The sequence below is a fragment of the Oryzias latipes genome, chromosome 22, assembly GCF_053564925.1.
Source record: "Oryzias latipes strain Hd-rR chromosome 22, Olatipes_Hd-rR_3.1".
NCBI classification, from domain to species: Eukaryota; Metazoa; Chordata; class Actinopteri; order Beloniformes; family Adrianichthyidae; genus Oryzias; species Oryzias latipes.
Window position 1 is genome coordinate 24,743,996 of NC_136258.1, and position 21,665 is coordinate 24,765,660.

The following is a 21,665-nucleotide window of genomic DNA, read 5'->3' on the forward strand; positions in this document are numbered from 1 at the left end:
CTTAATGGACACCCTAAAGCCAATCAGACTGTAGAATAATTGCATTTAAATGCCATAAACTAATTATTGTTCAGCTATAAACACTATAGTTTGCAGACTAAATGCATATACAAAGTGGAATACATGTATTTTAAACATGAAAATGGGATTGTCAGTATAGTTAATGCACTTAAAATACAATAAAAACAATGAATTTGCAAATAGTTTCACATCTTTATTAGCCATTAGAAGGTTTACATCTACTTGTGCATTCATCTACTATAGTTAATCTTTTTCCACACCAAAAGCTGCAGCTGGAGTGCTTAACGGACGGAGGAGCTTCAGACTTTAAATGGTGAAGTGGAGAAAAGAGGGCGGAGTCAACAGGATCGCTCGTCACTAGCAGCAGTTAAAAGGTCAGTGAGGTTTTGCAAACTCAACAGGAACTACGGAGGAAGGTTGCACTACAAAAAAAAAGGAAGTGATGACATAAACGCACCGTTGTCGGTCGGGTGGAAGTACAAAGAAACCAGACCAGAGTGGACTTTGGTGGATGTACTTCGTCACATACTCAGTCGGGCTTGAGCCGTGCAGATACACCACAAAACTGCAGACATGACGGAGAGCTGGTGAGCACTGAGGTGTAGATGAGGTGACCGCCGTCAAACACCGACAGCGATGCGGCTGTGCGTCCACCTCAGCACGCTTGACACAATAATTGCACAAAGAGGAAAAACACGTTTTTTCTGCAGATAAAGGCTTGATTTTCCACAGTGTAGGAAGACTTGGGATGCCTTTCTCTGTTGGCTTCATAAATAATAAAGTCAAAGACCATAAAGAAATAAAGTCAAGATGGTTCACATAATTCAGACTTATCGGCCTGTTTTTTTTTTTTTTTTTTTTATCTCTTTAAACCTCGGAATGAAACTTTGAAGGTTTTTTTCAAAAGTAGTTTGAAAAGAGTTGATGTTCTGCTTTTACTTCCTTTCAGACAGATAATCCAAAAGTCAGCCGTGACCACATCTGACCCTGAAATGTGAAGGGAAAAAAAACAGCTTTCAAACTGATTCTTCAAGTGTAGCGGACATTTCATATTTTTCTGCATCTCTTTCCCTTTCAGTATGGCAGCACACTCCTGGGAGTGAAAACAAGGTTTCCTAAATTGTCAAACTTATTCTTAAAGAAGAAAACAAACAGTAGAGTGCACGGGAACTTTCTCAAATGCCCGTTCTCTAGGTGCAAGTTGCAGGAAATGAGGCTGAAATTGCCCATGAGTATTGATCTATTTGCTTGGTAATCAAGCCCAAACAGTGGAAGGAACGCCACCCAACCCCAACACAACCTCCACACCTGGTTTCCCTTTTTCTGCCGTCTGCTACTTCAGGAAAGAGTCAAGTTTTCGCTCAATGTTAGCAAAGGAGTCGTCCCCCATGTAGTCCATCTGACCGGCTTCCCAGCGCTGCTTCCTCTCCTCTGATGAGATGTTCTGCGCCGACGGGGGCGGGACAAACTCCTGCTGCCTAATCACGTCCTCCTGAGGTTTCTCCTGGATTACAGAGCACAACCAGGGAAAGGTTACGGCGCTGCATTAGCGCACACACTTAGGTTATATTCCCTCTGACTATTTAGGGCTTTCACCGTTTAGTCAGGGTGTTTGAATCTACAATTCCAAAATAAAGAGCTCGGAAATTTTCCCCCTGAAGTCTGTGAAAAGCTAATGTGCATTGATGCTCACTAGATTTGAGAATTTAAACCACAATGCAAAGCCTTTGAAAGATTTTTAATTTTAAGGAAAAAAACTATTTACCTACATTTTTTTGTTGTTGTGTGTTTTCCTTTATTGATGATTTTATTGTTATCGTTTTACTGTGTTTCTTTGAATTTTACCTATGGTTTTAGTGTATTTATACTTGTGCAGCACTTTGGATGTCTGGCAGATGTTAAAGTGCTATATCAATAAAGATTGATAGATTAATGTTTTCTTTATATGTCATGAGTTTACATCAGTGGATTCGTAAGTAGTCACTAAAATGTTCATATTTATTATACGTCCACTTTGACAAATGAGTGATGTCATATTTGGCATTTAAAAAAAAGAAACGGAGTGAGCTTGAGTTCAACTGGAAAGTCCTGCACTAAGAAGTTTTGGGGTTAGGGAGTAATAAGGGAAAGCAGACCCAGCCTTTGTGTGTGGCATGGATTTCCTCATGAATAAATATGGTGCAACTCTTCCACAGGATGAAGCAGAGATGTTCAAATGTTGCCGTCACTTTAAAGCCCCACTCCAATGAAAAATGTGTTTTTGATGTTTTTTTGCACATTTCTGTGGCATTTTTCTCATGGAGGACATGTATTTGTATTTTTTAATAATTTATTTATTCAACTTTTTGTTAATCAGGAGCAGACCCAAAACATTGGAAAAAGCTTATAGCTGTGACATAAAGGCTATTACGGCAGGCTTCCTGCTCCACTCCATTCTGATGCATCCGCTTTTAGTCAACTAGATCCGTGTAGGCTTTTGTTTTTCTCGTCAGAGCTAAATTCTGGCTCTAAACTCTATGGCTGGATAGCTGCAATATTGCTAGCAATTTTTGTTGCACCTGCAAGGTTTGGTTGGGGAAGGGAGGGGCTGTAATCTATCAGGAGAGAAGGGGGGGGGGGATTACTCCCCCCACCAACAGTGCCACCCAAAACTCAAAGGCAAAATTTTGAATCCACTACAGCCGCTCCACAGAAACTTGTCAAAGACAATGACATCATGACCACTGGGAGTGGGACTCTAAAATAGTCACAATCATTTCCTATCCTCCAAAATATCAGCAATAGAATATTTAAGTCACACAAACGTACAGAAAAACTGCAACTATGAGGAAACATGAGTGTTTATAATTGAATAAAAAAATGAGGACACTTGAGGGTTTTCCCCTCTTTTCCCCCCCAAATCCTTTTAAAGTCTGATTTTAGTCTCCACTTGGCCCCTAAGCTCTTTAACATTCTATTAAATCCAGGACTACACTTAAATTAACATCTTCAATAGAAAAAACTGAAGAATACGTTTTTGTATAACTGGAAATGAAGTAATGCATGAAGGGGTTAAAATGCACTTTATATGTTTTTCTGCATTTAAAATTAACATGCTAAGCTGCGGCTTAAGGCCCATCACAGAACAATACAAGCTTGTACCTTTAGATAAAGCAAAGGGATCATTTATTGGTCAGTACCAGCTTATGCCAAACAGACTCTACAGCCTTTTAAGGTAAAGCACCAAACTAAGGCGCATTCTCCCAGCGGATCCAAGAAACTGCTCTTGCACATTTTTATTGCCCAGAGTAAAACATTAAAAAAGGTTCATCCACTTTGTTTGCAGCAGAGAATTAACGCTCCCATCCTTCCCTACTGTTCTATCTCAGAAAGCTGCACTGGCTTGTAATTAAAAACTGTTAGAAAACCATTAATGGTCAAGTCTGTTTGTTATTTGGAAGAATCCAAACTGCAGCTCAGAACAGGAATGTGTAAAAGATGGATGATGCCAAAAACCTGTTCTAAATCTTTCAGAAGCAAAAACATAAAAAAACACATCAGCTTCATCCAGTGAAAAACACTTTCCTGCTGAGCTGCAGCACACACTTGTCAATGTGACGACAACAATGAAACTCTTGTCCTTTTGTACAAAACTGGACAACTGAAGGTTTAAAGCTGCTGCTAGAGAATGTACTGGAGCTTCCTGATGTTATTTTTATCACTGATAAAACATTTGTAATTATTTTTTAATTATTAACCTCAAAATGCTTTGGACCAACCAGAACAGCAGGCTTCAGCAAATCTCACAACCTTTGACTGTATAAGAGAAGTGGACAGAGTGAGAATGGAAAACTAACTTCCAACTCCAATTTGACTCTTTCCTATTTATTTCTTTATAGATCTCTGAGATTTTGGCTTCTTGGAACCGGCAAGTACTTCCTATTTGGAACGCCTAGGGGGGAGGGGTCACTCAGTCCACTTAATATCTACAGTCAATGGTCACAACAGATGCATTAGCCCCTTACATTACAATCATCTCCACCTCCCCACGCCCCAAATACACACCCATCACTGGTCCTACCTCACTGCTCGGCTCCACACAGCCGCTGTTGAAGGGCGTGTCCCCGTAGGCCTTCTGCAGCAGCGGCACCACGGATTTGGCGTACAGTTGCCACCACATGAGCAGGTAGTCGGAGTGAAGGTGGCACTCATCCGGCGACAGCGAGTGACCTCTGACTTCGCCTCTCTCAGCATCATAGGAGTAGTTCCACGGCTTCACTTTGCCCAGAAAGTGCACCACCTTGGCACTGTGGCCGTATCTGCACAGACCAGAGACAAGAGGGCATCAACATGGCTGCAAACACAAAAGTACAGGATGGGATTGAGAAATCACTTGAACAAGTTTTCAAAATAAAAGTCAGTTTAACAGAAAAAGCAAGTCGTGCTAAATTTATCTGCAGCTCATTTGGATGACAACATGTGGAGAAATTTCTCCAAATTAAACAATGTTATTTAAATTCCTTTTTAGACAAAGTCTTGTGCAAAGATCCAACTTGAGAGGAAGAAAAACTAACAAGAAAGATGAACAAAAGTAAATCTTTCATCTACAACCCACCTTTAAAGTACTGTTTTCACATCAAAACAGTACTAGAAAAAGGGCTTTGCCCTTGAAAATCCATGTGAAACCCGAGAACCGAGTCCGTTCTTTGAAGAACCAAAGAGTTAACACATCCAGTCTTAAAACGGCTGTTTATCAGTCAAACGTTGATATGAAAACGTGTTTGACAAACTGATGTAAAACAAAAAACTAAATAAACTTAATATGACTAAACTCCTCTATAACGTTCTGATGAAAACCCATAAAAAAACTTCAAGTACAAAAAGACAAAATAGTATAGTAAATGTGAAAGACGTGCCTTCATATCAGCTGCCTTGTTTAACGTCAGAATTCTGAAACTTTTATGCTGGAGACAGCAGATATCTGAAGAAGTTCAAGCTTCCTCAACATTTTCAGTATTGTTTTGGGAGCTTCAACAGTTGGGATGCTTTACAACATTCCCATGATTATCAGAGCTGCAGACTCCAGAAGGAAAACCAGTTTTGTTGATTCAGCTGGGGTCCAACTCTAAATATTTGCACATACGTGTGAAATACAGCTCGAATTCTTTGAAAAAGGAATTTTTCCCTCACCTTATCTGAGTGGAAAACCTAATTACTATGCTGAAATATTTTATTCATCATTGAAATATTACCTTTGAGTCTTTTCTTACTGGATCTGCTTCTAAATAAACCTCACAGAACGAGATTTCAGTCAACGTTGTTTAAAGTCAGCTATCATTTTTTGCATTCAGACAAAAACAGGTGAAACACTGAAGTCTCACAGGAGAGACTGCAGAAAAGATTCTTGTAGATCATTTATTTACTAAACTTCTTTAAGGATACAGATATTCTGGGCAAAGAAATGTCCCGATTCGGGATAAATTTGCACGAACGGAGTATGAAATAGAAACATGCACTCACTGTTTAAAAGCTGGCAAGTAGGAGTAGATGGCGATGCTGCTGAGGTTGTAGATAAAGGGGAGGTGTTTGGAAATATCCGCTGTCGCCCAGGTGTTGAAGTAACTGTTGAGAACCCCCTGATCTCCTCCTGAAGGCGAAGAAGAAGCAGAATCAAAAATGAAAGGACTTTGATATTCTCCTAATTATAACCTTTTCTCATTTCTCGCACAGCGGATGCTTAGGACGCGTTGACACGACAAATACTTTGTTCCGGCCTGACGGCATAGAAGTAGAAGCTGGAAAGATAAAAATGCTATAAATAGATCCAAGTCTCCCAGCAGTAGAGTGTCTTGTGTGATCTACGAGTTATGGGTCACATGAACTTTGGCGCTTCAGCCTTTCCAAATGTACCTGGTTTTACTGTAATCCAATCATTGTTTGAAGAGTCTAAAGCAGACGAATATCTACCCAGAAATGTCACTTTTTATGAACATATGGTATAAGATAACTCAAAAAGAGTTATCTCATACCATATAGACCTTATACTATAAAGAAAGAAACCTGTACCTATAGACAAAGTTTTACGTTTAACATGTCTGTTATGATACAGTTTGTCTTTTTTTTTTTTCAATGCGACTTTGATTTGAATAAGAAATGTCTCCTGATTTTGAACTTCATTTTCTTTGTACATGTCCATCAACAGAAGTATGTGTTGAAAACGTGATTTTCATCAGAGTGGGTCTTTCCATCTCTCGTGGTAGTCGGTATGCATGTGCACTTAGCTGAATGAATGTTCCCAGACTTCTTATGTGACCTTGTGACATCTTTTTTTTAAATAATTTAACTGGGGAAATTTTGTTTTGTAATATAAGATAAGTCAGTTTCCGAAACCTGACATGTCAAACATAAGACCAAATGCTGTGTTCATTTTTTTTTCCTTTTTCAAAGTGTTCCCAACTTTGTCTATGAACACACGTTTCATTTTGACAGTTAGCTTACCCCATATGCACATGTCTGCACTTTGCATGGGAAGGGTTTGTGAAATCACATTTCAAAATGATTCCGTTTCAGAAACTGCTGTAAGCAGCTACTACCAACCTCTAAGGATCCTTTTTTAACGCCTTGTTTAAACACATTTTTTCTTTCTCCTCACGCTCACCGTCAAAGCTGCCATTTTCCCCACAGAAGGCCAACAGCTTTTCGTGCGTCTCATTGGACGGTCTGAAGACGAAAACCCCAGAGTTGAAACAGTCTGGCCAGCCAGGATCTGGAGCCGCAGAGAGCTCCTCCCTCTCAAAGAGCTCGTCTACGTTGGACAGCACCTGCAGATGAACAAACATCCCATTTACCTTTGAAATGGTAAAGACACACTCCAATGAAAATAACGTTTTTTATATTTTCTTGAAGCATTTCTGGACCTATATGAAGAAAATTAGGCTCATAACTGCTTTTACGACTTTTTTTTATTCAAATCAGGAGCAGACAAAAACATGGCATTTGAAAAAAGACGCTGGGCTTCCCGCTCTGTGCTCTTCAGAAACGGGAAGGGGGGGCGGGGTTGCTTTGTGTCAACAGTGCCGCCCACAACTCAGAGGCAAATTTCTAATAAACTACCGCCACTCTGCAGAAACTATGTCTATAAAACGACAGGTTTTTAGATTTTGGCTAAAAACTGCATCATCATAATTAAAAGACCACTGGAAAGGCTTTGGAAATACATCAAAAGATGATCAGAGTGGGACTTTTAAACGAATATAAGAAGAAAATGGTTTAATGCATCTCTGCTTCAACATGGCAAACACATGTTTTCATAACAAATTGAGTCATTGTTCGATTGTTAAATGCAAGAATCTGTTCATGGCTTTCAGGTTTCCTTCTTTCTCACCATGGTGTCTGCATCCATGAACACACACTTGCTGTACTGTGTGAGCGTCCAGCAGTGCAGTTTGGTGAACGTTACTCCCAAGTCCGGCCTCTTCATCAGCGCCAGATGAGCCGCATCCCCAGAATCCATCAGATTCACAACACACACTTCATCAAAGATGGATTGAAGCGCCTCTCTGCAAAAAAACATAAAAGCGTTGCATCCGTATTCAGTCTTCCTCATGCTTGCTTTAAGTAAGTCTGTAGAGACAGCGATACCTGCACGGTTCTGCAATGTGAGGTCCTATGAGAACCACCAGTTTCCGGGTTGTGCAGTGGTTCCGTAACGATTGGCCCAGAACCATGGCTCCCTTGGCATAGCTGTCATTTGTGGCCAACGTCACAAAGGCTTGGTCTGCACAGAAAAAAAATGTCAACCAAAAAACTTTAGTAAAGTAGAGGTCAAGTATTTATTAATATAAAAACATTTCCTTATTTTTCGTGAGAAAGAAGAGGCCTAAAAAAGTTTTTCAACCAAGGATATATATTTATAAATGAAATATTGTTTTCCATATAAAGATATTAAAACAACTTTAAAGAATAGCAACTTTATGCAAGTATGAACAGGTGAGTAAATGTCACACATTTAAAGTTTCTGTTGAGAGAATTCTTCAGTATAAAATAAGAGTCCCAACATTCCTCTGAAAAATGGGACTCAAACCCCCGACATCCACCTATAGTCCGCACAGGAACAACGGCAGTCAGTTTTGCCGCCACTGGTTCAAACATGGCCTGCAGCCAGGAAACATCCCCCAACAACTGGATACTTCAATTATTTTGATGAGGGGTTACTGGAAACTCCTTCCCTGTCGGGATGCGTTCACTAAGGTCGGACAATAAATTGACAAATGGAAGGCCAGAGCGTCGATAGAGGGAGGCCCGCCTTCTGCACCCTCCCTGGGTTTTTATTGGATGCATGCCTGAATGTGACATCCTGCAGTGATAAATCAGATCAGTTTCCACAAGATGAATTACATTTGGAGCTGATTTTGCTGCTTCTACATTTATTGTAAATTAACGTTTGCACCAATTCCAAAGGATGGGGGGGGGGGGGGGGGGTTATGTCAGAAGCATTTTATATTCCTGGGGGGAGAAAAAAACTTGAAGGCCGGTTCATTACTGATCCAGGAATTAACCATGACCACCAAAGTGTTCAGTTTACAAAATAAAAGCGTAAGAAAAAGTCTGTTTTTATTTTATTTTTATTGAGATTGATTTGTCGACTAAAGTTGGTTTCTTTTCATCTTGCTTTGTTTTAATTGAGGAAATACTTTTAAATTCCGTTTTTTTTATAAGTGTATAAGTTATTCTTTACCAAGCTGCATGTCGAGCATCAGACAGGACCCTAAAAAACTGTCTTTTGTATGTTAATGCATTATGCACTTGTCTGAAAAATTATTTTACTATGCATAAAGAAACAATTAGCAGTTTGTACTGTAAATTAAACAAATCCTACGACTGTTTTATATTTTAAAAAGCAGTATTTTTTATTCAATTCAATTTTATTCGAGTATTTATTCAAAAATAATAATATTCAACTAATTTCATCCTGTTCAAACTCTGTTTAATTTAAATATGTTTTCTACTATATGTTTAATTTTCTTAAAAATTTGAACCGGAAGTGCAGTTTTGACTACTGCCACTTGACTTAATCTGCTGCAGAAACTGTGCAGATCAACACACCGCCGTGAAATAAACGTGACCGCGCCGTCAGAAAACACGAGACTTCACAGCGGCTGGTCTCTGAATGGCGTTGAGAAAAAAAAAAGGAAAAAGAAAAAATACTGCGTTGTTGTGGAGACAGTTCGGAAAGGTTCGGGCAGGCACTGCGGTTCTGGTGCCACCGTGCCCTTTGGCTCTTACCCGACATAATGCGCTGAGAAGAGTCGACCCGAAGCGTGTGGGTCGTGATGACAGAAGCGGACGGTTTGCACTGCGAAGGCCAAAAGCGCAGCAGCTGAGAGCAATCCACAACAGGAATGAAGCCCCACATTTTCCGGGTCATGTGACCTCCTAAACTTGACACGCCCCCTGCGTTGAGCCTTTCAAAATAAAATTTACTATTTGACCATCTGAGGATTGAATTGTCATGAACATTTTGCGACAAAAAAATAACATGTTTATTTACGATGCAGAATAACAATAATATCATTCAATTATTTACTAGGTGTGTATTGGAACAAAGATTGACCGGTAAATAGAGAGCTTACTTTCTGACTCTGCTCTCTCTTACACTGCCCCAATCAGCCATTGATCTCACACTCTGATCTTCCCTCACTTGTGAACAAGATTCCAAGGTGTGTCAACTCCTTCACCTGGAGGAGGAGCACTCCACCCACCCAGAGAGGACATTTCTTCAATCAAGGCCTCAGACTCAACACTGCTGACCCTCATCCCAGCTGCTTAACACTCTGTCATAAACCACCCTAATGCATGCTGGAGGTCCTGGCTCCAAGAAGCCTCATCTGCAAGTAGAGTAGAGATTTCTTCATTTTTTCCGGAATCCGATTTTAGGAGTTTTTCCTTACTGCGAAGGAGGGTCAAAGGGCAGGGATGTCCAGTTTAGTTTAGTCTTTGTAGTTAAATTTTAGTATCATCCTATTGAATTCTATGCATTTATGATCCTTTTTGATTGTTTGTTTACCTTACAATTACTGGTACGAAGCCCATTAAGACGACTTAAGTCGACGGCTATACAGATAAAATTGAATTGAATTGAATAGAGAGGAAATCCCGTGGTCCACAAACCAGACCCCCTCTGGCTGCATCTGGAAATTCATAAAGATTATGAACAAAACTGGTGATAAAGGGAAGTCCTGCTGGATTTAAACATGCACTGTGAACCAAGCTCCAGCTCTGGTCATACATAGACCACATAACCCTCAGTGTGTTTTATTGATGTTTATTTTATTGATGTAATTTGTGTGTTAATCTACATTTATTTTCAAGTGTTGCTGATTTGCTGTTGTTGTTTCATGCACCACTCTTTTGGATGCTGCTCGCAAGTTGTGGATGCGACGCATTTGTGCGGTGGCCCTGAAATGCAAATTATTCAACAAATCACTCGATACAAAAGCATTTTTAAGATCACAAATGTTAATAAGTAAAATTACATTTTAGAAAACTAAACAACATTTCAGAAACCAAACTTAGGGCCACCGTACATTTGGACTTTGAAGCCACCCGATCGTGTCTCCTCAATTGTCTCCCTGACTCACCAAATGCCACCAGAACCCGGAGTTTCCCACGAGGAATAGGGCATCAGCCGCAATCGTTGTGTGCTGTTGGTCGTGAACAGCGGGTATCAGGACTTTGTGGGGAGTCTGGGAAGGCGTACTAGAGCTGCAGGAATTGTGTGCAGGCTTTGAAATGGTCCATCTATGACGAGTTTGATTAGGGACTCACCCTCTGGTCCCTTTCTCAAAGAGGGGAACCACCGCTCCCATCTTCCAGTCCGGTAGTACTAGTAGTTTCCCCACTGCCATGCAATGCTGTAAAGACGTGTCAACCAAGACAGTCCCATAGCATTCAGAGACTTGTGGTACTTGAGGACTTCATCCACTCCTGGTGCCTTGCCACAGAGGAGCTTGTAAACTACCTCGGTGATCTCATCTCCTTCATTTTGTACTCAGTCTGGTACGATGGGTTGGGGAGGATAGGCAGACACTTCCAGGTGAGGATGAATTGGAGGGACTAAGTAGCCATGTAAAGTCTAACAGTCCGTTGTGAAGTCTAAAGTAAAGCCAGCAAAAAAGGAAAGATAAAGGTGACTTAGATGTAACAATTTCCATAATGGTTTTCTGACCGCTCTTATCTTGTCATTTTGTCCTCTTGTCATGTTCTAGTGGCATCTGGCGAGTCGGGGAGACGATTGAGGAGACATGCTTCAAAGTCCAAATTCACTGTATCCACCCACAACTTCAAAGCAGCATCCAAAAGAGTGGTGCATGAAACAACAACGGCAAAACTCTTTGCAGATGAGGCTTCTTTGAGCCAGGACCTCCAGCATGCACAAGGGTGGTTTATGGCATAGTGTTAAGCAGCTGGGATGAGGGTCAGCACCGCTAAGTTGGAGAAAGCTCGGAGTAGAGACGCTGCTCCTCCACGTTGAGAAGAACCTTTTGAGGTGGTTCTGGCATCTGGTCTGGATGCCTCCTGGACACATCACTAGGGATTGGCGGATCGATTTTACGAAATTTCACGCAGATGACGCTAGCTTAACTCTGCAACCACCTCTGGAGTTTCGTCGACCTTTGACCTCGAGGGTGCCATCTTAAATTTTCAAAAAAAATCACCTTTAGTACCAAATACAAACGAAAACTGTAACCTGTAAAATGTAAATGTATGTAGGGTTCTATGGTGTGATGGTCAGCCCTCTTGACTCTGGGTCCAGAAGCCTGAGCTCAAATCTCAGAAAACTCGTGAAACTCTCCTTACTCATCACTGTTACGTGAACCTAAGCAATACAGCGAACTCAAACTAAAAATAACAGACATGGTCATACATAACTTTAGTTTCTGGCCTCAAGCAACGAAAATCTTTTTTTTTTCTTTCAAAACAATCATTTGCACTCCATTGTTAGTATACAACATATGCCACATTATTTTTTCATATAATATTTATTTCATTCATAAATCTTTTGTGTTGTTTAGCATATTCTCCATTTTTTTATAATCTTTTTGAAAATAACAATATTGGCGCACGAATCCCAATTGCATATAAACAGGGCAATAATCACGCACAGTTCATGATCCACGTCACTTTACGTGTTGTTTATTCGTGATGTGTCTGTACAATTTTCACATAAACGCCACAACTTTTCTCACTTTTTCCATGTACATTCATGACCAGTTTTCATGCAATATGCACAAAATTGTACATAGTGGCTGTGTGTCACACTCTTAAAGCGCTATATAAGTATATACTGTTTACCAATTTTGATGTAATAATTTAAACAGAAGCAGTTTTTAGATAATTCCATATTTTTTACAAAGAATGACTGGTATCATTTCACTGAGATGTGTGTCGTACTTGGATGTTTTATTCAGCAGCAGGTTTGTGTTTTTACTGCATGGGGGAGACTTTCCTGAGACTTGTGAAGTAACCCGAGAACCTGAGTGAAACTGGGGTGATCAGGTGTCAGAAGAAGAAAAGGGTAGCTGGAGAGACGGAAGACAGTTGGTTTTGTGAGTCTGAATCAAACCTTTAGCCCGCACTTTAGCAATTTTATTTAAGTAAACTTTGAACTGCTCCGCCGGTGTCTTTTCAGGTGAAAGAGGGGTAGATCGTAGAAATGTGCATCGACCAAAGAGTGTTGATGAAGAGAGTTGTCAAGGAGGGGCTAAAAAGGTTTCAGAAGAAAAGAGGGCACAGTTCTCAGTAAAGCTGATTTTCTACACTGGACCGGCTCAGTTGTGGACTCAGCCCTACAGCCTGCAGGAGACTGAATGTAAGCTCCTTATTTCTTGTCTTTTTTTTTCCTAAAAAGACAAAGTTTTTCCATATTTTCCAAGCAAACTGTTTTCTGTCGGTTTTTTACGGAAATCTTCTCCATGTAAAAAACAAGAGTAAGGCTATACAAGTCAAAACACTGCTGTAAAATAGCAGTACTGTCAGGAAGTGGGACAATTTAATCTAAGTTATAATCTTGGCCTCACGCCTCAGGTTACAGGGCATTGAGTGGCAGGGAAGCAAGCTGCAGAAACAATACTTTTCACATATCTGACGAAGCGGTCTGGTTTTTACAAAGGAAAAGATAATTTATATAAATATTACATCATATGAACTGATATTATTGTCCTTTTTGAAATTTCTATTGAAGTGTTTTTTCTTTTCCTCCTTTAAGTTTGCGTTTAAGAGTTTGACTGAGACACAGGGATGGCTCTGTTTTTGCCGACAAGAATATGATGACACAGCTGAGGTGTTAAATGTTAACATCCAGGCTACGCCTGTCCCAGGTTCAGGTGGGACAAAAGTCCACCAGCTCTCCTCTGAGTGACTCCTCCTCGGAGAGGTAATCAGCTCCAGCTTCCTCTCTGTCCTGGTGAGAAGCAAAGCTCCAACCCTGCAGCCAGACTTTGCATGAAGGTACGTGTCTCTGTTTCCCTAAATATCTGATCGTACTTTTCTTATTCGGAAATGTCAAACTACATGGAAATCTTTGAGATGTTTAGCTTTTTCTCTGAAAATACTATTAGTTCACTAACACAATCAGAAAATTCTTGATTTTGGTCTACACACAAAAAAAAAACCATTAACTCTCTCCATGTCGTTGTAAAGGTTCATCTTCTTCATCTCCTGGTGTTTTCTCAAAATTTGCGTTTGCATTTCAGGTTGATGAACGACAGAAACAGCTATGGCGAATCATGTCACCCAGATTTCAAAAGTGGACCTAAAGGAGCTGGAAGAGGCTTTCGAAAAAATTGGTTAGCTTCTTTTCCTGCATGATCACATTTACACATCCAACCCAAAGTCCATAGATGTGAAATTTGACCAAAGTTAAACTTTTATTGAAGCCATAAACTAAAGCTATTATGTAACTGCTTTTTATTGCTAGCAAATGTGATAAAACATTACATTTATAGCAGTTAATAAACACAAAATTGAAAATGTGGTTGCTAAATAAAACTATTGGGAAGATTTGAAAAGGTTCAGGTGTATTTTCTTGGTTGTAGCAACGTACTGTACATTAGATGCAACAATGGTAATCATGCATCCATGCCGTCAACATATAAAAATATCTGGACTTAGTCTGTTCCAAACTTATGGATTTTTATGGGACATCAAACCATGGTTGTGCTCATTTATCAGCAACCATCCATCAGTTTTTTTGCCAGCAAAATCAGTCCAGTGCTGCTTTCTGTTTATCTTTTGGCTGCTCCAGCTGCCTTCATCTGCTCAACATCCTCCTCACTCACACCCACCACCTTCACTACATTCATGAAGCTCCTCTTTGGTCTAGAGACCACTTTGCTGGTAGCTCCAACCTCAGGCACCTTTCACCAACATCATTACCAAAAAGTAAAAAATGCAAGTTCCCTTCCTGTGTTTTTGTGCAGACATTGACAAAAGCGGCTTTGTGAGTGACTATGAGCTTCAGGAGCTTTTCAGAGAGGCCAGTGTCTACCTGCCAGGATACAAAGTGCGAGACATCATCGAGACCTTTATCAGCGGAGACACAAACAAGGACCAAAAGATCAGCTTTGAGGAATTTGTCTACGTAAGTGTTGACTCAGTGAAAATTCGAGCTCACGCACAAACAGACGTGAGGACTGACAGCGCCTGATTGTGGACAGATCTACCAGAAGCTGAAGAGCCAGGAGCTCAGCGACAGCTTCAGGAAAGTCCTCAGTAAGAAAGATGGCATCCACTCCTTTGGAGGCACTTCAGACATTTCCAGCGAGGGAACGCAGCACTCCTACGCTGGTGAGAAGGAGGACTGCAGAGTGTGTGTGCATGTTCCTGAAACAGGACAGGGAAACACTGACGTAAATACTTGGGCTTAAGGAAAAGGAATAGTAAATAAAATTGAACAAAAACAGAAACTGGTGGATTTTCAAAATAAAAAAGGAAGTCAAACCAGCAAGTCTTTGCAAATCCAACACAAGAAAGGTCAAAGAAAGTCATTGAAAAAGCAATTTTAGAAAGATGTACAGGTTACAGTTTTGTTAAAGAATTGAAGATAAGCAAATTTGGAAAAGAAAATTCATATCTAAACACTAAAAAATATGTTTTTCATTTAATTTAGAGTATAGTAGTAATAAGATAGCAATTTTGCATTAGTTGTGATTTTGTTTTTGTTTTTTGCTTTTATTATTTATTAAAATCCTTCAGTCAGTAGAGTCCAAAGCCAGAATGGAAGATGAATACATTTTTATTACGATCATTGACTGTATATGAGAACTGGACTGTGTGAAAATGTGTAGAAAATGCCTTTCGTCCGGCTCCAACGAAATGAAGTCAATTTCTACTTTTTTTTTTAATTGTCACCACGCATGTTGGAACCAGTAATCATCAATAAGCAGTGATTGGTTCAAGTCTGATTGGTCTACATTGAAGGTGGTCTATATTATATTCTAGTGAGCATCAATGCTCGCTGTTTTTTTAGCAGAGACTTGTGGAAAATTTATTGGGCACGCAGTTTCGGAATTGTTGAAGCAGACAGCCCTACAAAATGCCAAACACACCATTTAGTGCAATGAGTAGTGAGGAGAGAAGGAATTGGAACACAACCAATGATAAAGATACATAAATGTCCACAACAGCATGAGGTAGGGATTGGTTTTGCTTCCTGTCAAAGCAGCTGATGTCAATCTTTGTACTTTAAGATGAGGAGAAGGTGGCTTTCGTCAACTGGATCAACAAAGCTTTGAAGAACGACCCAGACTGTCACCATGTGCTGCCCATGAACCCAAATGACGAGAGCCTGTTCAGCTCCCTCCGTGATGGCATCCTGTTGTGGTATTTTGCATTAAAAAGTAAAAAGGCATGCTGGGATGCAACAATATGCATGTAGTCTCAAATGTGAATCGTAAATTGGTGAAAAAAAGATTGTAACATATTCGCACTGCTGTCTATCTATCCTGAAACCTGTCTGAATGTCATTTTTAAATGTAGCAACCGTATTTACAGCATTCTTTCTTTCTTTCTTTCTTTTCTTTTCTTTCTGTCTGTTTTCTTTTTGTTGCTCCGCAATGGGGTACGTTTTAGGTCTTAGTTTTTTTAATGTACAGTGTGTCTTTATTTTAACGTGATTTATTAAAGTTTTATAAAAAAAAAATCTTTCTTTCTTTCTTTCTTTCTTTCTTTCTTTCTTTCTGTGAACTGCCTGTAAACTGATGATCTGAAAGGTCAGAGTTCATGTGTCCCTCTTCGCTCTTAATTTTTCTGTTATTGCTCTCTTTCAGTAAAATGATCAATTTTTCTCAACCCGACACGATTGATGAAAGAGTCATCAACACAAAGAAGCTCACAACTTTCAAAATGACGGTGAGTAACTGTTTTTTTTTTACAAGTTCAGGAGACTCCTGTCCCTTAAGTGTTGTCTGGAGTTCAACATAAAATACTTTTAAAATTGTTAGTTAATGTTTTTAATGCTTTGTGTTCTAGCAGTAGTTTTGGGGATAATTTGTGACAATTGTAACCATAATTTTAGCGGTTTGCTGCTATCTTATAGCATAAAGATGGTTGGATTCAATCATCTCCCAGCCTTTTGCAAAAGCAAACAACAAATACTGCTCTAAAATGAAATGGCTAATAATTAAGAGGATCATATCATTGTTTATTACCAGATAAAAATCACGTGTCACTTAAATAAATCTCACTTTTAGTTATTGTTGTGCTAATTAAAACAAGCCAGTAATTTATTAACTTCATTTTACAGCAATTTGCTCTCCGTATCAGTTTTATACGTTGTGTGATTTTGTAATCTTCCTTCTGTGCAAAAGGAAACTGTTTCATTCAGATTCGTTGATCCAGCAATACTTTTATTCTTACTTTTTAGGTGTTTAAAGTGATTCAAGATATAGGATTTTAAGATATAAAGTTTTAACGATCAAATTTAGGCCATCGTTGATACTTGGTTAGTTTCTGAATTGTCTGACTAATTTAAATTTTTAGGAGAACCTGATCTTGGCTCTGAACTCGGCCTCAGCGATCGGCTGCAGAGTTGTCAATGTTGATGCCCATGATCTGAAGGCCGGGAAACCCCACCTGGTCCTGGGCCTGCTCTGGCAAGTCATCAAGGTCGGCCTCTTCGCTGACATTGAACTCAGCAAGAATGAAGGTCAGCGTACTGCACCCACAGTTTCATCACACATTTTGTACATGTTAATACCATTACTTTCACATTCATACATGTATATATACACACACATACAAACATATGTGTGTGCAAAGAAAGTTAATTCTCCTCTGATTCTGGACAAAATTCTCTTTGACTTTAGCATAAAAGTCCTCCTTATATCGTCTTTTAGTTTTAGAAGTATCTTTGTCTCTATGGAGATGTTTTCGGCCAACATTCGTCATCCATTATTTATAACTTCACGTAATTGAAAGTATAACAAACCCAATTTTCAGAACTTTATTACATTTACCATTATTGCTTCCAGTCAAAAATAAATGGTGAAATATCAACAGACTCCTGGTGCCATCTATATTTGTGGCAGGGCTACTGCCTGCCTCACCTTCTGTCTTTATGTTAGAACCAATAGAAAAATACATTCCCTATGGAAAGAAAGGGCGTGTAATAAAAATGTCTACAGGATCTAAAAACATTTTAATGAACCGTTACATGAATAAGGCGGAGCTCTGTGCTGTCTCACTGTCTACGCTGGAATGGAACAGGAAATATGCAAAATACACTAATTTTGAGCATTAAAAGGATGAAAATGAAAAGGAATGATGCAGTAATTGCATTTGTAGTACACATTTGTGGACAGATATTTATTTTATTAATAGTAGGCTTCTCATGATGGTAAGTGAGGATGGGGACAGACAGAAAGATGTAGAAAGTGTGTAATAAATGTTCTGCTAAGAAAAATCATTTTGATTTAGTCCTTACATTTTTAGTCTATTATAAATAGATTTACCTTTTTTACCTTGGTAGGTGCATAAAGGTTTTTTAATAGTGTTTTACAGCCGCTTTTCATACGTAAATCAGTTTGGTTTTTGTTTGTTTTGATTAGTTTTTGTTTTTTTTCCCCCCCATCATGCAATTTTCTGTCATTCAGAGTAAAATGACAGGAATTCTGTGTGTTTCCTATCTAGACCTGATCGCGCTCCTGGAGGATGGAGAAAAGCTGGAACATTTGATGTCTCTGTCACCTGAGGAGCTGCTGCTCCGCTGGGTCAACTATCATCTGCAGAACGCAAAAACGCAAAAAATCAGAAACTTTAGCGATGACATCAAGGTACCAGACTGTCTTCCCACAGTCACATGTGTTTGCTGTTCTTGTCAAATGATACAAGTGCTAATATAATCCCTTTGTTTGATTGGTTCCTGCAAGGATTCGAGGGCCTACTTCCACCTGTTGAACCAGCTTGCCATTGAAGAGATGCTGGAAAATAAAAGAGGCATCAGAATCGATATGGGTGGCCTCAGTGTGAGTCAGAGTGTTGATGTTGTTTTTCAAAAAACAGATGAACAAAGTGAAAAATTTCCAGCTGAAAACATTTTTAAACTTACATTGTTTTGTAAAGGAGTTTAATTTGGAAAGAAGAGCTGAGCTGATGCTGCAGCAAGCGGCCAAAATGGACTGCAGGCAGTTTGTTTCACCCAGAGACATCACAGCTGGAAACAGCAAGCTCAACTTGGCCTTTGTGGCAAACCTGTTCAACATGCATCCCGGTCTGAGGGGAGCTAAAGCCAACAAAGGCAACTGGGACAGTATAGAAGGTGAGATTTTCCTGCCACTTTTTAATTAAAACCTAATTTAATCAGAAAACACATGATGTTCCTGAAAATAATGGGTGAACGGGGGGAAACATCGCCCCAGATGATTAGTTTCTGAATTTTCTGCTCATAAAATGTTTGACGTCTTCATGTCTTAGCGGAGACCAGAGAGGAAAAGACGTTTCGCAACTGGATGAACTCCCTGGGCGTCTCTCCAAGTGTGAACCATCTTTACTGGTACGTGATCATTTTAACCCATGGTCCTTATCACAAGAACAGCTGCAACCTTTGCACAGGCAGGATATTTTGCTATGTAATGACAATTGTTGGCACTAAAAAAAAGTTATGCCATGTATTTGACGGGGGACAAATGGAACAGTTTTCATTCAGCTTTTATTTTGAACTGGCAAACCCTAAAAGACGTGTAGGTGAAATGAAAGGCCGTTGGCTTTCTTGGATTTTCAATTCCGGTAAATCTGCAGCAGCATGAAAATCTTATTTGACACAAAAAGTATTTTATTTTTGAAAGGAACATGTATGTGATGCTGTCAAAAGTAAAAGACGCTAAAATTGTAATATAGACTTTCAGACAAAATGTAATTATTGAAAATGTTTAAAAGCTACTTTAAAAAAAAATGGCATACTGTATACAAAAAACATGAATAAAGTGTATTTTTTTAAACAATAAAGTGGGACTTTACATTTCCTGTTGGGAAACTGACCTAAATAATTCTTTTAAATGTTGCAGACCCCTGAGTTAAACAATAAAGTCCCAATCATAAATTGAAAAGGAAACGTTAGCATGCAATTAAAAGGTTTTTAGTGCTTTCACAAACTAGGTGTTTTGCATATTTTACTTGCACTTATTAGCGAGACAAGCCAGAAATGCACATGTTGCAAAGGTTAAAATGAGGATAAACATTTGATTTACTGGCAGCTCTGCAGTTTGGATCAATCCAGTGAATTACAGCAAAATAAAAGACACACACACAAAAACGCCTAAAGTAAAAGTGAGGAAAACGTGATGTGTGTGTCGTTATGTGGAGTTGTGATATGGATGTTTTTATCCTCAGCATTTGTTTTAACTTTGTGACTGATATAGGGATTCTGTGGTGACGTTGTCATTCTGATTCACAGGGATCTGTGCGATGGCTTGGTGATTCTGCAGCTCATGGAGAAAGTCAAAGTGCCCGTGAACTGGAAAAAAGTCAACAATCCTCCTTTTTCCATGCTGGGGGGAAACATGAAGAAGGTGTGACCTACAAACACAAGAAGAGTTCAATATTGAGGGTTGTAAATCAATTAGAATGTTGTGCTTTTATTTTTATAGTTGGAGAATTGCAATTATGCAGTGCAGCTGGGCAAGAATGTGGCTCACTTCTCTCTTGTTGGAGTTGGAGGAGAAAACCTGAACGAGGGAAGTCGCGTTCACACCCTGGCGCTGGTCTGGCAGCTGATGAGGAGGTGCGTGCATCCAGGACTCTGATTGTGTCACTTGTTATATAATACGGCTGTAGAAGTGTTCGTAGTCCAACACGTCAGCTTTGCGCTTATAGGTACACAGTTATGGTTCTGTCAGATCTGGGTGATGGGGAGAAGATTGGAGATCAAATCATCCTGAACTGGGTCAACACCACTCTGGGTCAGAAAAAGAAGGCATCACAGATTAGTAACTTCAAGGTTTGTGGTTTTTTTTAATTAGAAGATTCTGCATTTGAACTCACCTGCTGCACGTCAGTGAATCTATGCTGCTTGGTTTATGCAGGACAAGCTGATCAGCACCAGCATGCCGGTGTTTGACCTGATCGACTGCATCGTTCCCGGCGCTGTTAAATGGGACATGGTGAAGAAAGATGCCAGGGGAAAGATGAGCAATGAAGATAAACTCGACAATGCCAAGTAAGCGCTTACTCATTCGTTAATTTTGTTATGCTTTTTATGTTGTTTTTCTTCCCCTTAATCTTTTTACCTGACCTTTGTTTTTTGTTTTTTTGCTTTCCTCTCAGATACGCAATCTCATTAGCCCGAAAGATCGGAGCTCGAGTGTACGCTTTGCCTGATGATTTGGTGGAAGTAAATCCCAAGATGGTGATGACACTCTTTGCTTGTCTCATGGGGTATGGTTACAAAAAAACCACCAAGTGAAAAAACATTTTGAACAAAAAAAGGAAAAAAACATTTGTTTGCTAAAATCACCAGACATCAAGTGTTCCTCATCAGCAGCTTCACTAGACTATTCATGTTTTTTAATTTGCTGATCTCAGTTTTATTTGCTTTATGTCTGGTATTGCTGTACCACTGAAAAATGTCAGAAATCAGAAAAATAAACGCCCCCTTGTGATATATCCATGAATGTTGGGAACATTTACCTTGTTTTTCGTGTCTAAGTAGATTGAATTTTGTTTGTCGTATTGTTCTTTAGATGGTTAATTTCTTTTTTTGTTTTTTTGTTTACAACATGAATTTAAAACAGTTTTTGTAAGTCTATTTCTATTGAGTGTTGTTATTTAATTGGTGATTAAAATACAAAATAAAAATAATACACCTGTGTCCAGTGTCTCATTTGATGACATAATGATATTATGAGAATTAAGAACAAAAGTATTTAGGCAATGATTACATACAGAAAATACCAATTGTGTTGGTATTAATTTACACAGTTGTTTTTGAATGGCAGTCTGCTTTTATTTTTATATTTTTGTAACTTTTTTTAACAGGGAATATTAATGGTGTAGTCTTGAAATAACCCATTTCCTGGGTGTGCCAGTATTTTCAATCAGTCGTTGTGGTTCTGATACATTGGTAAAAATAGGTATGGGTGAGATATTTTAAAAGTTTGAGAGGAAAAAAA

The 21,665-nt window shown here is 39.2% G+C and overlaps 2 protein-coding genes across 4 annotated transcripts; one reads left to right on the plus strand and one right to left on the minus strand.

The window, feature by feature from the left end:
- Window positions 1-193: 193 nt before the first annotated feature.
- gyg1a (glycogenin 1a) lies at window positions 194-9,453 on the minus strand. 2 transcript variants are annotated; one of them, XM_011490183.4, is made up of 8 exons: window positions 9,286-9,453; window positions 7,642-7,777; window positions 7,385-7,559; window positions 6,659-6,821; window positions 5,521-5,647; window positions 4,082-4,319; window positions 1,330-1,525; window positions 194-1,008 (listed from the first exon to the last, which is right to left on the minus strand). In XM_011490183.4, exons 1-7 carry the CDS (start codon window positions 9,425-9,427, stop codon window positions 1,355-1,357), a joined length of 1,152 nt encoding a protein of 383 aa, XP_011488485.1. In that variant the 5' UTR covers window positions 9,428-9,453; the 3' UTR covers window positions 194-1,008; window positions 1,330-1,354. The 2 variants fall into 2 exon arrangements, with proteins under 2 accessions (XP_011488485.1, XP_004082220.1); XM_004082172.5 differs by having other exon boundaries at window positions 194-1,525.
- A 3,300-nt stretch (window positions 9,454-12,753) lies between these two features.
- Window positions 12,754-21,354, plus strand: pls1 (plastin 1 (I isoform)). 2 transcript variants are annotated; one of them, XM_078940846.1, is made up of 17 exons: window positions 12,754-12,871; window positions 13,380-13,509; window positions 13,755-13,847; window positions 14,481-14,641; window positions 14,718-14,847; window positions 15,750-15,882; window positions 16,329-16,410; window positions 17,041-17,206; window positions 18,190-18,332; window positions 18,429-18,524; window positions 18,622-18,817; window positions 18,973-19,051; window positions 19,952-20,066; window positions 20,145-20,278; window positions 20,371-20,494; window positions 20,580-20,713; window positions 20,821-21,354. In XM_078940846.1, exons 3-17 carry the CDS (start codon window positions 13,778-13,780, stop codon window positions 20,957-20,959), a joined length of 1,902 nt encoding a protein of 633 aa, XP_078796972.1. In that variant the 5' UTR covers window positions 12,754-12,871; window positions 13,380-13,509; window positions 13,755-13,777; the 3' UTR covers window positions 20,960-21,354. The 2 variants fall into 2 exon arrangements, with proteins under 2 accessions (XP_078796972.1, XP_011488484.1); XM_011490182.3 differs by having other exon boundaries at window positions 12,782-12,871; window positions 13,268-13,509.
- Window positions 21,355-21,665: the final 311 nt, after the last annotated feature.